We start from the raw sequence: 15,131 nt of genomic DNA, 5'->3' as shown, positions 1-15,131 counted from the left end.
ATACCCTATTCTCAGCTGCTTTTATGTAAATTGGGCCATTAGTGGTTCCCTACAGCTGAGCCATTTGAAGGAAACTTGTTGCTTGATCACTTCACAAAAGAACTGTTTACAGCAAGAAATGTCTGGTTTGTGTTTTCTGCCTTTAACTTTGGGGAGAGATTTGTCTCAAAATCCTTCATCCAAAGACATCTGCGATGTTCACGTTTTTCAGATCCACAAATATTTGTGATTTTTCACCTTTTTTGTGTGTGTTGTGTTAGCTTTTATTATTACTGCTATCTCCCGTTTTTCGTTTATTTCGTTTCCGTCGACCTTGTTTTGCCTTGACACTGAAATTGTTCTGCTCTTACTTGTTATTCCTCTACGGCGCTGCTGCAGCGGAAGAAGAGAAGAATGACACGGCTAAACAAGCTCAAGGAAAATTAACTACGGTCGTATTTTGTTTCCCATAATAAAACGTCATATAAAGGCTTGTTCAGCTGCTCGGGTCCTAATTATGCAGCTATTAACCTCTGTTTACTCACTGGCGGCATCCCAAAATTTCACTTTGTACCATCTGTCACTGTTAGGTGCTCCATAGCAACGTTGCATTAGCAATTTCAGCATTAAATCTTTGTAAACTTGGAAATGTTCTTTTAATTTTTTTTTTAAGCAATCTCTCCATTTTCTGTCTTTCTTCAGCCCTCCAACTATCAACCACTTGAACCACCACCTCCTCTTAATCCTAAACTGGCTGTTGCTCCTGTTATGCCACGTCCACAGAAACCTGCTTCTTCCATGTCTGTTCTGAGAAGGCGAAGGGTCAGGTAATGGATTGTGAAAATTGTTTATGGTATTCAACTGGCAATTTGCTGGCAACCCTGTGATCGCATGGCATACCAGTTCATCGTGTTCCCCACCTTTAACCCAAAGTCAGCTGAGCTCCAGCATCTCCACCAAACCCTCAACTTTTTTGGGGATATGCAGTACAGAGAATTGATTTGTGTATGGATTATCAACCAGAATCTTCTCCCAGAAATTTTGAATTGGCCAACTAGCAGCGGAAAGTCAGAAACCCACAATTGTGAAGGATTATGGCGAGTTGGTCTTCCCTTGGTCCTCTGCAACAATTAGTTTTCTTTTATTCCCCATCTTTGAAGAACATAGGCCCCGCCTACCCACAATGTACGTCTTTGTTTTTGTACATCATAGTGTGCAAAAGGGTCTGATGCAGCCTATGACTTAGAATCAGCCTTGTCTGTGTTGCAACCAGAAGGTGGCAGTGGTGTAAGAGATCCACCAGGATCACCCTGCAGAAGAAGATTGTAGTGGGGGAGGAGTATTGGAGAAAAGTTATGGAAGAGTGTGCAAACTGGAGAGTTTTAGACATCGCAGTAGTGATGGAAAATATAAATAATTTACACTTGAGGAATGCTTTTGGGTTAAAAAAAAAAGAAAAAAAGAAAAAACTTCAATTAAGCATGAGAAAAAGGGTGGAGTTGCTTTTGATGAGTGGATGACCCTTTCTTCCTCGTAAAAGCAAGCAGCCATCAAAAGAAGCTCCGCTTGCCTCACACGGCGCATGGATCGCTTTGCCGGACGGCAGGGAAAACTCATTCAAGATGTTCTTTAATAGTCACACAATGGGGAAGTTTGCAGTGTTACAGCAGCAAAGATATAGATCACACAGAGGCTGCGGCGTAATGTAGCCGTTAATGTATAACATTAGCAGCTGAAATTCATAAAAAGCATGTGAATATATACGTATATACACAAATTCCCATGTATAGACACACTTAAATCCCACAACATATACATGTCTGTCCATGGTACAGAAGGGAAATAAAAATTCTGCAATGATGAAAAATACTGCAATAATAAAAAAAAATACTGCAATGATGAGAATACTGCAATGGTAAACAAAATACAGCATTGGTCAATATTTAACCCTTGTGCATGTTTGTCCATTTTTTTAGCCTTTTTTTTACATCAACGAGAAAACATTGAAAAAATGTCTGGAGCTGAAATATCACATAATTTGTATGGTAGCCTGTGTTGGTGTTTTTGTGAAAAGAGATATGACATGTGATATGGACATTTCATCCTGTTTTACTTAGATATTGTTGTTCTGTAGCCAGTTGCTTGGAATTTTTGCAGTGTTGATCTGTGCATGCTAGTAGTGGTTTAATTCTTTCTGTGAGTGCCTCGGATAGGTTATATGTCATTGATCAGTCTACTCTGGGGCGGAGGGGTGTACCAGGTTTATGTATTTTTGGTGTGCCGTAAATTATGAATTATGTTGGCTGTGGGTACCAGATGGTTAATATGACCGTTTTACTGTCATTGAGAAATGTTTTATGTAATGGCTTTAGTGTAGTTTTTTTGTCTTCAGTTAGGTCTTTCTTCAGTACCTCACAAACGTCATCCTGTAGTAACTAACATTTTCTTGGTCATATTGTTCTGTGTCCATTATACCTGTAGTTCTGCATTTGTCTGCTGAGAGGATTGTGATGTCTTTATTTGCTAATGTTTTAATGACATTTGCTTCCTGCTTTGTAATATTGCTGAGTGGTGATTTGGCCGTTTCCAAAATATCTGCTGTCAAGTTTTGTAGTGCTGCTTGTCCTTGGTTTTCTATTTTTTTCACATACTAAATCTGTTGCCAAAATCAAATCATGTTATGTTTATTGGTGTGATGGTGTAATTGAGTCCTTTTGTTAATATGCTATGTTCGGTTTGTGTGAGTTGGTACCTGAAAAAAAACAAAAAAAACAAACAGGAACACCCAGGCATCGTAACCCCACCTTACATAAGAGGGGTCACGGAACGCATACAAAGAGCAATGAAAAAATAAAAAATACACAATCGTCAGATCACACACATCACTCTGTCAAATACTGTTTCATCCCCAGGACAAGATATGGCCAGAAAACAAATGCAATACAATATACGAGATACCATGCCGATCATGCAATAAAACGTACATTGGGTAGACAGGAGTTTCATTTCAAGAACGAAAGAACATAAAAAATAATGCGAGAAGGAGACAGCAATCAGATAAACAAGAGCAATAAAACAAAAAGCACACCAGGAGCACCACAAGTCAGCCATCACCGATCACTGTTAAAGTCCGCACCAAAGACAACTAACACTGGATCAGGGAGTAAAATGAGATTAGGAAGCGGGGCCCCAGGACCATCAGCAGAGACGAAGAAGCATACATGCTCTCTACCACCTGGAGTAGCATCCTGGAGGGGGCGAACGGACAATGGCGGGTGTTACCTACTTGTCAGAATTGACATGTGAGTCACAAAACACCATCGTGTGACACTCTGACAAAGGTGAAAGACTGTCGCTAAAACATGTCAGGTAAATGACAATTTAATAGTCAGTGAGAAAAGAATCAACTTCAAATTTCACAAGCTTTGTTTCCCTGTTCCACAATCTTAAGATTCTCATTGGCATATAAAAACACATTTTTCCAAAAACAGTCAGTGATTGAGTTTGTTTCTGTGTTTAATGTTATTCTGCCTTTGTGCAGGTGTAAGCGCTGTGAGGCATGTATGAGAACTGAATGTGGAGATTGTAATTTCTGCCGAGACATGAAGAAGTTTGGGGGACCTGGAAAGCTCAAGCAAACCTGTGTGTTGCGGCAGTGTCTCTCAGTAAGTCACCTTTGTTTTTTTAGGGGGCCCATAACCGTGATTTATGGGAAAAAATATAAATATATATACTGTATTTCTATTTGCATGCTTTTTATGAATGTCTGCTGCTGATGTTATACATTAACGGCTACATTACGCATCCGACTCTGTGTGATCTATATCTTTGCTGCTGTAACACCTCAAATTTCCCCATTGTGGGACTAATAAAATACATCTTTATCTTTTTCTTTATCTACAAAATGTGATTATGCATTTAATTCAAGAAGTCTGGAAACAATGTTATCTTGACTGAAACTTAACTTAGAAATTTGTAGTCATAAGGTCAACAAAAAGACAGAAATTATAGTCGAAGCTCTGTACTAGGGATATAAAGAATAATCGAAAATCGATATATCGATTTAAATTGTTTAAAATATGCATCAATGTAAAAAATGAAATAATCCATTTGCAACGCCATGACCATATCTACTCTTTTGTGTCCCTGCTGTAAACAAACTGCATACGCACCATTGCGTTCAATCAAAATCGTCGCCATTCAATTTAAATTTATTTCTATATTTTATTGTTTGGCGTTGCGTTTGTGTGACTGCAACTCACATGCCCATTAGTGGCAATGCGTTTTGTCCATGATGTAAAACAAGCATTGTGGTTACATGGGGTCGTGCAATTGCCGCCGAAGCGTTCAAGACCTGTATGCCCTTTTTATCAATGTCTGTTTGCTCCTTCTTCCTCTTCCCTTTTATACGCTCAATCACAGCGCCACACAGTGCTTAACAAAAGTAACGGATGTACACGCTTGACCCATATTTGGCGTCTCCAAGTAGGATTACCTTTAAACGAAAAATCAAATTTGGGGGGATTTTTCTTCTATTTCAAAGACAAATTGCCCAGTCCCAATTGCTACTATAAAAAAATAGCCTTAAAAGTTTATCTATTACATTTTGCATGACTCACATTACAAAATGACACTTCAGGAGTTTAGGTCCTTCTTGATATGATGATATGATGAAATCCTCTGACCTCTTACATTTGAACAAGAAGTCATTTCGTCCGTGTTTTTTTAAAAAAGAAATGCTCAGAGCACACTCTCTTGCAAATGCTAAACAATGTTGTTGCTGCATTCAAATCTAAGGACAGACAGATTATCAGTAAAAATGATTATCATCGCCTATATTCAGCATTTTGACAGATATCATCTTTTTTTTAATCTGATGACCTATAAGATTCAACCTGTGTTAACTAAAGGGAACTATTTATTTAAATTTTTAGTAAGGTTTGTTAGGTGCTGCTAAGCCTGACAACTTTTTATTCTAATTAAACAAAGATAAGGAGCAGTTTAACATTCTCAGTTTTAATGAAATTTTGGAAAACTCATTTATTTACTGTGGAAAACCATTTATTTCTTCAAGTTTTCAAATAATTTTCCAAGACATGCTGATAACTATCGAAGCTCCCTGTACTTTTTCTTCATTTTTTTAAATTAACATATATTGGAAGAAAAAAAAAAATCTTTTTGCAAATCCAAATATTTGCTTAATAAACATTCTTGAATCACTTAAAGCGTTGGAGTTTGTATTAAAAAAAAATAAAAAATACACCATTAATTTCTCCTTACCCTTCTTTTGCAGAAATTTGCTCCAAATACCTGTCTGCCTCCTTCACTACTAATGATTAAAATCAGGATTAGACCAAAAAAACAACAAACCCATTTTTGAAAAATAGAACATGTGTGTCATTTAGCGAACCGTTTTTTCCTCCTTTCCAGCCAGGACTTCCACTGTCCGCTGTTTGTGAACTATGCAAGGAACCTAACCAAGATGAAACTGGAGATCACTTCTCTACTCTGATGGAATGTTCAAATTGTGCACAGATAGTCCATCCTGCTTGCCTCACGGTACAGAAGTGTTTTTTTTTTTCTTTTTTTCTTGTTTTTAATTATTTTTCATGTCAAATGTTATTTAAGTGTGACTGACATTTTACTGATTCAAACGGCTGACTTTAAAGCACCGCAGGATGAATGTCATTTGCGAGAATGGCTATCTCTTTGTGTGCCCTGCACACAATGACAGTGAGACCTGGAAGGGCGTGATTAGGAGGAATGCACATATACTCCTTTTCATATACGAATTATTGGCTATCTTCCATATTAAGACCAGGTATCTTGGAGAGAAACAAAATCTTTTTGCCAAACATGTAAATATTAATTTGGTTGAAATACTCAGGAAAATTAAGCAAATTCAGTTTCACTGCCTCATCAATTATAACAACTTTCCATCTTTCACTTCAGATTCGGGGTGAAGGAATTATCAACAAAGATCTTCCAAGCTGTTGGGAATGTCCAAAATGTGTTGAAGGTTTCACTGACTCAGAGGTACACAACTGACAAACACTAAGATGAATGTGCAATGTGAAGAGAAGTGTTATTGTATTAATCACATAAAGCTCACTTTGCATGTACATTCCATTATTATTTTAATTAAATGAATTTTAATTGTTAACTTGCTCAGCACAATTTTGCAATGTGTCCTCTGCATGCTCCACAAAAATCAACACACTAAATAACAAATGTAATTAGATGGGTTGATGACAAGTGTTACATCCATGTTTAAAATTACAATTGATTGTTTTATTATATTTATGAGGGCTTGTCTGCACTTTATTTTTGAGTCTCTGGGCTCATCTCAGCCACTCAATAGCTCCCTCCAATGTTGTCATGGCCGTTCTCGTTTGAAAACCTTGCAAGAGATGGTTGAGCTCTTCTGAGTTCCCCGATTACTAAAACAAGACCACCCACGCAAAATGGGCTAATTTTGTAAAGTTATTGAAGGCTTTCCTTAGCTTTCTATAATCGTTCAGCCATGGTTATTTGTGTTTTAGACCCATGTTAAAAAAACACCTGGCAAATGTTTTGAATTGTAAATAAAATGCAAAATATGGTCCCTTAAAGATAGAGACAAATAAGGCGAAAACAACAAAGTGTCCCAGGGAATAATTGCTTATCAATTTGTATGTTGGTTGGATAAACAACGTTGCTTCAACCATTAACATGGTAATGTCAAAGAGAGCAAGCCATTTCCTCTATAGAATTATCAATAATTTGTAAAATAAATACCCACATGTGTGTACTGATAAATAGTCTGAATCAGGGATCCTCAACCCTGTTCCTTGAGGGCCAGTGTCCTGCCTGTTTTCCCATATCTCCCTGCTGCAAGACACCTGATTCAAATGATCAGATTATCAGCAAGGTCTTCAGACGCAAGATAACAATCCTGATCATGCGACTGGCTGGCAACCAGTTCAGGGTGCCGTGCGCCTTTTGCATATAATCAGCTGAGATGGCTCCAGCACCACCCTGCAACCCTCTACGCGGGATAAGTGGTGTGGATGATACATGACACTCATGGGCAAAGGCTACAGTGTGGCGTTAGACTTGCGCCACAATTACAACCACGTAGGAGGTATTGAGCATACAACCTTGTTTTGAGCCAAAAAAACGGAGTGTTTGTTTACCTGTTGCAGACATGAAACAGCAGCTAAACCAACAAAGGGATAGTGCGTGCACGCATTCCAAACAAAAGTGTGACTTAACTTCATTCAAATAAATGACCAGTCGCATCCTCGAGGACCGATGTCCTGGATGTTTTAGAATTAGAATTAGAATTAGAAATCCCTTTATTGTCATTGTACTCAAGTGTGCAACGAGATTAGAGGGTTCCCCTCTCCAGTGCAATACAACAATAATACAGACAAATATATAAATTAGATAAATAAATAAGAGAGTGCAAAGGAATTCAGTACTGAATAGGGTATATAAAAACACATCACAATGCTGTTCTGCAAGGTAAGGGTGTTCTCGTGTGTGTGTGAGAGTTCAGAATGGAGATGGCTCTCGGAAAGAAACTGTTTCTCAGTCTATTGGTCCTCGATTTGATGCATCTGTAGCGCCTGCCAGAGGGCATCAGGTCAAACAGGTGTGAGTTTGCCTCCTCCAACGTACCTGATTGAAATGATCAGCTTATGAGCACTCTCTGCAGAAATATCATGATCCTGGTCATTTGGTGTGTTGAAAGACAGAAACATCTAAGGCACACACGATAGTGATTCTCGAGGACTGGTTTTGCATACCCCTTTGCTACACTTACGGGTACATTTTATGAACATTGACTGAGTGTCATCTTCCACAAATTAGTATTTCCCGTGCATTGCTGGAGGACCATGGATGTAAACAACATTGCACACTACACTACATTACAATGTTCATAAATACAGTGTACATTCCTTGAAAATGTGTTTTACTACCAGATATTTTCAGTTGTCTTTTATCTCTTGATAGTTGTGCTTCATTTATTTTGATCTTTAATCAATGAAACTGTTTCTAAAGTTATATTTAATAAATTGACTTTTTTATTTAGATAGGTTAAGAAAATCACTATCAATTGAAATTAAATACAGCTACATCACCCAACCCTAATAAACACGTTTTAGGTTGCTGGTTGTGTGGACGACCCAAGAGCAAAGAGGCAGGTTGATTAGACGAAAAAGGTGATGGTTTTATTTAATAAAGGCTGCAGCAGGTGTTGGCCGGCTAGTGAGTGCAGTCCTCGTTCAAAAGAAAGGAATCCAAGGGGTTGAGGATACAGGGCAGGCAAGCAGGGAGCAAAGGACAGACGATCAGGGAACAAGGCAACGTCAGATACTAAAATACGACTTCATAGTGAGGGGCAGTGGTGCGACGGTGATTGGCTTGTACCTAAAATTTTGACAATGCACGGGGCAGGGCAGTACGGGCCTATCTCCAAACCCTAGCACACTTGTGTAGGTGGCTCTTGACAGAAGGGACAGCACAGCTCCCCTCCTGCGTCAGAAGCAATGGGGGTTGATAGCGTAAGGGGCATTGAAACGGAGACATATCCAAGGAGGTACTATTGTGCGCATATTCAACCCAAGCACGGTGGGAATTCCAGTTGGCGGGGTTTGCATGGTTCATAAAGCGTAAGGCGGACTCCATCTGCTGATTGGCACGCTCTGCATATCCATTTGTCCGTGGTTGGAAACAAGAGGACAGGCTAACTCCAATGCCCAGTCCAGCACAAAAGGATCTCCAGACTTATGAAGTGAACTGGGGGCCTCTATCAGACACAATGTCCGAGGGAATTCCATGCAGACAGAAAACATTAATTCAAAAATCAGCCGTCTCTTTAACTGGCGGAAGTTTTGGGAGTGCAAGGAAGTGAACAGCCTTAAAAAATCTGTCGACAATGGTCAGGATGATAGTGCTGACTCCTGATGGAGGAAGGCCAGTGATAAAATCCACCGCTATGTGCGACCAGGGATGTCCAGGTATGGGGAGCAGACGCAGTAGGCTAGAACTGGGCCGGTTGGACGTCTTACAACGTGCGCATGCAGTACAAGCAGAAACAAATGCTCTCGTGTCCTCCTCCATGGAGGGCCACCAGAAGCGTTGACAGAGAAATACCAATGTACGGTGGATTCTGGCGTGGCATGTCAGCGGTTTGGAGTGTCCCCATTCAAGCTCCTGGGAACAGACAGAGGGCAGCACAAACATGTCTTTCATGCCCACAAAAAAGAAGCCCACACCCACAGGTGAAGAGGAGGATCGGATGATTCCAGCAGCCAATGACTCAGAGATGTATTCTTCCATTGCTTCCGTTCCCGTAGTGATATGTTGAACAGCCGACCACTGGGATGGGACAGACGTGGCTTAAGGTCGATTGTGCAATCATGCGGTCTGAGCGGCAGTAAGGATGTGGCACGGTGTTTGCTAAAAACTGGAGCACGGTCATGATAACAGACAGGAATGAGAGAAAGATCCAATTGTTCAGGCAGTTGAGGAATACTAGTGGTTCCGACAGCTGACCGCAAACAGTCCTTATGACAGAAGTTACTCCAAGAAGTGAGCTTATCCCCGGTCCAGTTTATGTCAGGGTTGTGAGCTTTCAGCTAAGGTAATCCAAGTACTAATGGTACTTGTAGCCTGTCAAACACATCAAAACTGATTACCTCCTGATGGTACACTGACATTGTGAGGGAAATTGGTGCAGTCTCCTAATATATCTTGTAGAGTAGCTGTCCATTGAGAGCTCGGGCCATAATGGGGGTTGACAGTAACAGAAGGTCAATGCCCATCTGTTGCACCAGACTGCGATCTATCAGGTTGTCATCTGCGCCAGAATCAACAAGAACGGCGAGAGGCATTGAAACATTCCTCCAACAGAGTGTGAGCAGTGAGCAGTGAAATGTACACAGGTGGAGGTATTAGAGGTAAGATTCATCAATGTGTCCTTAGCGGGATGAGAACCCACCCTTCCTCCTCAAGATCGCAAAGGGCAATAGGCAATAAAGTGCCCACAGTAAAGTCACAAATGGGCACTGCATCGGCGCACTCTCTCCTCTTCTGTGAGCCAGGCACGCCCCAGCTGCATGGGCTCACAGTTACCGCCAGGGGGTGGAGTGGGTGTTGATACCTGTGCCTCATAAGGGGAGAGGGCAGTAAACTGTTGTGGAGAAGTACTGGCCTGAGTCCGGAGCTGGAACATTCCCTCTGGCGCTCACAGAAACAACAATCAAGCTTGATTGCAAAACTAAAGAGTTAGTCTAGGCTGGTAGGTTAGTTTATCCTGAAGTGTATCGGTGAACGCGACCTGAAAGATTTCCTGACTTGCCTCTTCGTTAAAATTACTCTCAGCTGCGAGCATTCTGATGGCAATAGAAAACTCAGCCGCACTGCGAGATTTTTGCCGTGATGACATGAGCCGCTTGGCAGCCTCACTGCCACGGACAGGGTGATAAAAAAAATTCAAATCCTCCCTTAATACAGAATAAGACGCACAAACGGGAGACTGTCTCTCCCACTCAGCTGTGGTCCATGACAAGGCGGAACCCCGCAGACAGCCAATGATATAAGATATTTTAGCCTGCTTAGTGGGGTAGGAAAATGACTGCTGACCAAAGACTAGCGATCACTGAAACAAATAGGAACGACAGGCGCCCAAATTGCCATCGTGGGTGACCGGTGTTGGCACAAATGGTTTCTTGGGTGCATGGGGGCGGGTGCAGCTGCGGGCTCTGAGTTTCCACGGAGCTTTAACACGGAAAGGTCTTTTCTGGAGCGTAGTAAAGACATGTGCAAACTCACGGACCTTAGCCATCATCATGTTGAGTCCTTAGTCATGTTATAGTCGTAGTCAAAAAGTGCACTTTGTCCAGCAAGAGTCTGGCGGACAGGGTCAGTCTCTGCTGGATCCATGGTGGCCAGATCAAGCTGTTAGGTTACTGGGTATGTGGAGGACCCAAGAGCAAAGAGGCACGTGGAATAGAAGAAAAAGGTGATGGTTTTATTTAATAAAGGCTGCAGCAGGTGTTGGCTGTCCAATGAGTGCAGTCCCAGTTCAAAAGAAAGGAATCCAATGGGTTGAAGGATACAGGGCTGGCAAGCAGGGAGCAGAGTAAAGATAAAGATGGGGAAATTTGCAGTGTTACAGCAGCAAAGATAAAGATCACACAGAGGCGGCGGCATAATGTAGCCGTTAATGTATAACATTAGCAGCAGACATTCATAAAAAGCATGCAAATATACACAGTATATACGTATATACACAAAGCCCCATGTACATACACACTTACATCCCACAACATATACAAGTGTAAGGAAACACTCCTAAAGTCTGTCAATAGTACAGAGGGGAAATACATAAAAACGCTTCAATGATAAAAAATACTGAATGATAGAAAATACTGTAATGATAAAAATACTGCAATGATAAAAGTACTGTGATGGTAAGAGGACTGAAATGATAGAAAATACTGCAATGATAAAAGTACTGTAATAGTAGAAGTACTGCAATGATAGAAAATACTGCAATGGTAAAAATACTGAAATGGTAAAAGTACTGCATGACAGAAAGAACAGATAGAAAATACTGCAATGATAAAAGTACTGTAATGATAAGAATACTATAATGGTAATCAAAATACAGCATTGATCACTATTTAAGTACAGCATTGGCTAAAGTACAGTAGTAGTGTGTATTGCATCCTAGGACTGCACAATTGCACTAATACCCGCCTGTTTGTAGGCCTGACCTAATGTTCTTGTTAAGAAGTCTGACAGCAGGAAGGAGTGGCGAAATCTCTCTTTTGTACAGCAAGGGTGTAACAGTCTATCACTGAAGGAGCTGTGGAGTGTTCTCAGAGTGTCATTGAGTGGGTGGGCTGGGTTGTCCAGCATTGATGACAGTTCCGCCGTCAACCTCCTGCCCCCTGCTGAGTCCACAGAGTCCAGGGAGCAGCCTAGGACAGAGCTGGCCCTCCTCACTAGTTTGTCCAGTCTGTTTTTGTCCCGGCACGAGATGCCTCCTGCCCAGGAGACCACTCCATGAAAATGACCCATGAAATCACAGAGTCATCGAAGTTCTTGAGGAGTGTCCTCTGAACACCACAGGACCTCAGCCTCCTGAGTAGGAAGAGTCTGCTTTGACCCTTCCTATAGAGAGCATCTGTGTTGTCGCTCCAGTCTAGTTTAATGTTCAGATCAACACCCTGGTACTTGTAAATTGAGACCCTCTCAACGTCTGTTCCCTGGATATTTACTGGCGCAGGTGGAGAGTGCCGACGCTTACAGAAATCCACCACTAGCTCTTTGGATTTCCCAGCGTTGATTTGGAGGCGGTTCTGCTGACACCAGTCCACAAACCCCTCAGTAACCCCTCTGTACTGATAGTCTCCGTCAGTGATGCGGCCGACAATCGAGGAGTCATCAGAGAACTTCTGCAGGTGACAGGTAGAGGAATTGTTTTTGTAGTCCGAGGTGTAGAGGGTGAACAAGAAGGGAGCCAGAATAGTTCCCTGCGACGCTCCCGTGCTGCAGAGGAGCACGTCAGACACACAGTCCTGTGTTCTCTAGTACTGTGGCCGGTTTGTGAGGTAGTCGTGGATCCATGTGACGAGGTGGTGGGCCACTCCCGCCTGCTCCAGCTTGTCTCTCAATAGGGTCGGTTGGATGGTGTTGGAAGCACTGGAGAAATCAAAGACCATGATCCTCACAATGCTACCCGCCTTCTACAGGAGGGAGAGTGAAGTGTGGAGCAGGTAGATGATGGCATCATCCACACTGATGCCAGGCTGGTATGCGAACTGGAAATATATATATATTGGCTGCCCTCCCCCTCTGGCAGGTGCTACAGGTGCATCAAATGAAAGACTAATGGACTGAAAAACAGTTGCTTTCCGCGAGCCGTCTCCATGCTGAACTCTCTCACACGCACACACAACCACCCTTACCTTGCAGAACAGCGACCTATTTACACACACACACATATATATATATATATATGTATATATATATATGTGTGTATATATATATATATATATATATATGTATATATATATATATTATTATTATATTTTTTTTTTTTTTTTTTTTTTTCCCCAAGATGGCGGCGCGCATAGACGCAGCGGCTAACAGCTCTCCCTCCCAGTGCTCCTTATTACTTTTTATTAGTGTTTGCTTGCTCTTATTGGCACCAACTGAGGCACAACATCGATATACCCGCCAGGACATCGTGGACATTGGATATGATGCGGAATAGAATAGAATAGAATAGAAATCCCTTTATTGTCATTGTACTCAAGTGTGCAACGAGATTAGAGGGCTCCCCTCTCCAGTGCAATACAACAATAATACAGACAAATATATAAATTAGATAAATAAATAAGACATCACAATGCTGTTTTGCAAGGTTAGGGTGGTCTCGTGTGTGTGTGAGAGTTCAGTATGGAGATGGCTCTCGGAAAGAAACTGTTTCTCAGTCTATTGGTCCTTGATTTGATGCATCTGTAGCGCCTGCCAGGGGGCAACAGGTCGAACAGGTGTGAGTTTGGGTGGGTATTGTCTTTGACGATGTTGAGAGCCCTTCTGAGGCACCGGGCGGTGTAGATGTCCGACAGCGAGGGGAGAGGGCAGCCAATAATCCTTTGCGCTGTTTTGACTGTCCTCTGGAGCCTCACTCTGTCCGCCTCAGTGCAGCCGCTGTACCAGGTGGAGACACAGTACGTCAACAGGCTCTCGATGGACGAGTGGTAGAAGGCCAGCAGCAGCTTCCTGTCCAGGTTGAATTTCCTGAGGACTCTCAGGAAGTGCAGACGTTGGCGGACCTTCTTTACCACTGCTGTGGTGTTGTGACTCCAAGAAAGGTCATCGGAGATCTGTACTCCCAGGAACTTGAACGTGTGGACCCTCTCCACACACACGCCTTCGATGCAGAGGGGGGGCGGCAGCGTCTTGTTCCTCCTGAAGTCGACGACAATCTCCTTTGTTTTATCAGAGTTAAGGTGCAGTCTGTTGTCCTTGCACCAAGTTGTCAGTCTCTTTACCTCCTCTCTGTAGGCTGTCTCGTCACCTTCCGAGATCAGACCGACCACTGTCGTGTCGTCAGCAAACTTTACGATGGTGTTGTTGCCGTGGGCCGGGCTGCAGTCGTAGGTGTAGAGGGCAGAGAGAGGAAGCAGAAGCGGGGCTGCAGGTCCGGTGTCTTGCAACGGCTGCGGCGGCAGCCCCACAGGCAACCACTGCCGAGTCTGTACCTCACCAACGCCAGATCCGTGGTCCACAAAATCGACGATCTGGGATTACAAATCCTGGGAAACCGCTATGTGCGAGATAGCAGTGTGATCGTCGTCACGGAATCCTGGCTACACGCAGACGTCCCCGACGCTATCATCCAGCTGGCCGGGCGCTCGCTACATCGCGCGGAACGGACGAGGGACACCGGTAAGAGAAGAGGCGGGGGGCTCTGTGTTTACGTGCATGAGAACTGGTGCGGCGATAGCACGATCGTCGAGAAGCACTCTTCCCCCGACATCGAGTTCATGTCCGTTAAATGCCGGCCTTATTTTCTCCCGAGGGAGCTAACGGTCGTGATTGTCACAGCTGTTTACATCCCTCCCGACGCTAGCACTAGCAGGGCGCTCTCGCTACTCGCGTGCGTCATCAATAAACATCAGCGGGCCCACCCTGATGGCTTTCACGTAGTAGTGGGAGACTTTAATAAGGCCAATTTAAAGACTGTACTCCCAGAGTTTCACCAGCATGTCAAGTGCCCAACGAGGGGAGACAACACTCTCGACCATGTGTACTCGAACATCAAGCACGCATACAGGGCCGTCCCACTCGCCCCTCTCGGCCAGTCAGACCACCTGTCCTTGCAGCTCGCACCTGCGTACACCCCTCTCAGACGCAGATTCAGGCCCACCACAAAGACTGTGAAAACCTGGCGTGACGACGCCATGAGTGAATTACAGGACTGCTTTCAAGACACAAACTGGGACCTCTTTGATCATCAGGACCTTGATGTCTACACACATTGTGTACTGGACTACATCAAGTTCTGCATGGAAACTGTGTCCCTACACAGGACTATACGGACCTTCCCAAATGCGAAGCCCTGGATGTCCAGCAGGGTTCGCTCT

General features: G+C 43.0%; 1 protein-coding gene across 6 annotated transcripts in view; it reads left to right on the top strand.

Moving 5' to 3' along the window:
• Positions 1–15,131, top strand: part of LOC148331465 (lysine-specific demethylase 2A-like) — a 224,002-nt gene that overhangs the window by 151,779 nt on the left and 57,092 nt on the right. For all 6 annotated transcript variants that reach the window (XM_088301663.1, XM_088301664.1, XM_088301662.1 and 3 more), the window contains 4 exons: positions 682–806; positions 3,521–3,644; positions 5,410–5,538; positions 5,932–6,015. In XM_088301663.1, the coding sequence (XP_088157789.1) occupies positions 682–806; positions 3,521–3,644; positions 5,410–5,538; positions 5,932–6,015 (462 nt within the window). The remainder of the gene's footprint in view (positions 1–681; positions 807–3,520; positions 3,645–5,409; positions 5,539–5,931; positions 6,016–15,131) is intronic.

This window comes from Idiotropiscis lumnitzeri, chromosome 8 (assembly GCF_059441095.1).
Source record: "Idiotropiscis lumnitzeri isolate Australia: NSW breed Sydney's pygmy pipehorse chromosome 8, RoL_Ilum_1.0, whole genome shotgun sequence".
Classification (NCBI taxonomy): domain Eukaryota; kingdom Metazoa; phylum Chordata; class Actinopteri; order Syngnathiformes; family Syngnathidae; genus Idiotropiscis; species Idiotropiscis lumnitzeri.
Note: the sequence above shows the minus strand (reverse complement) of the source record. Positions and strands in the feature narration are given on the sequence as shown.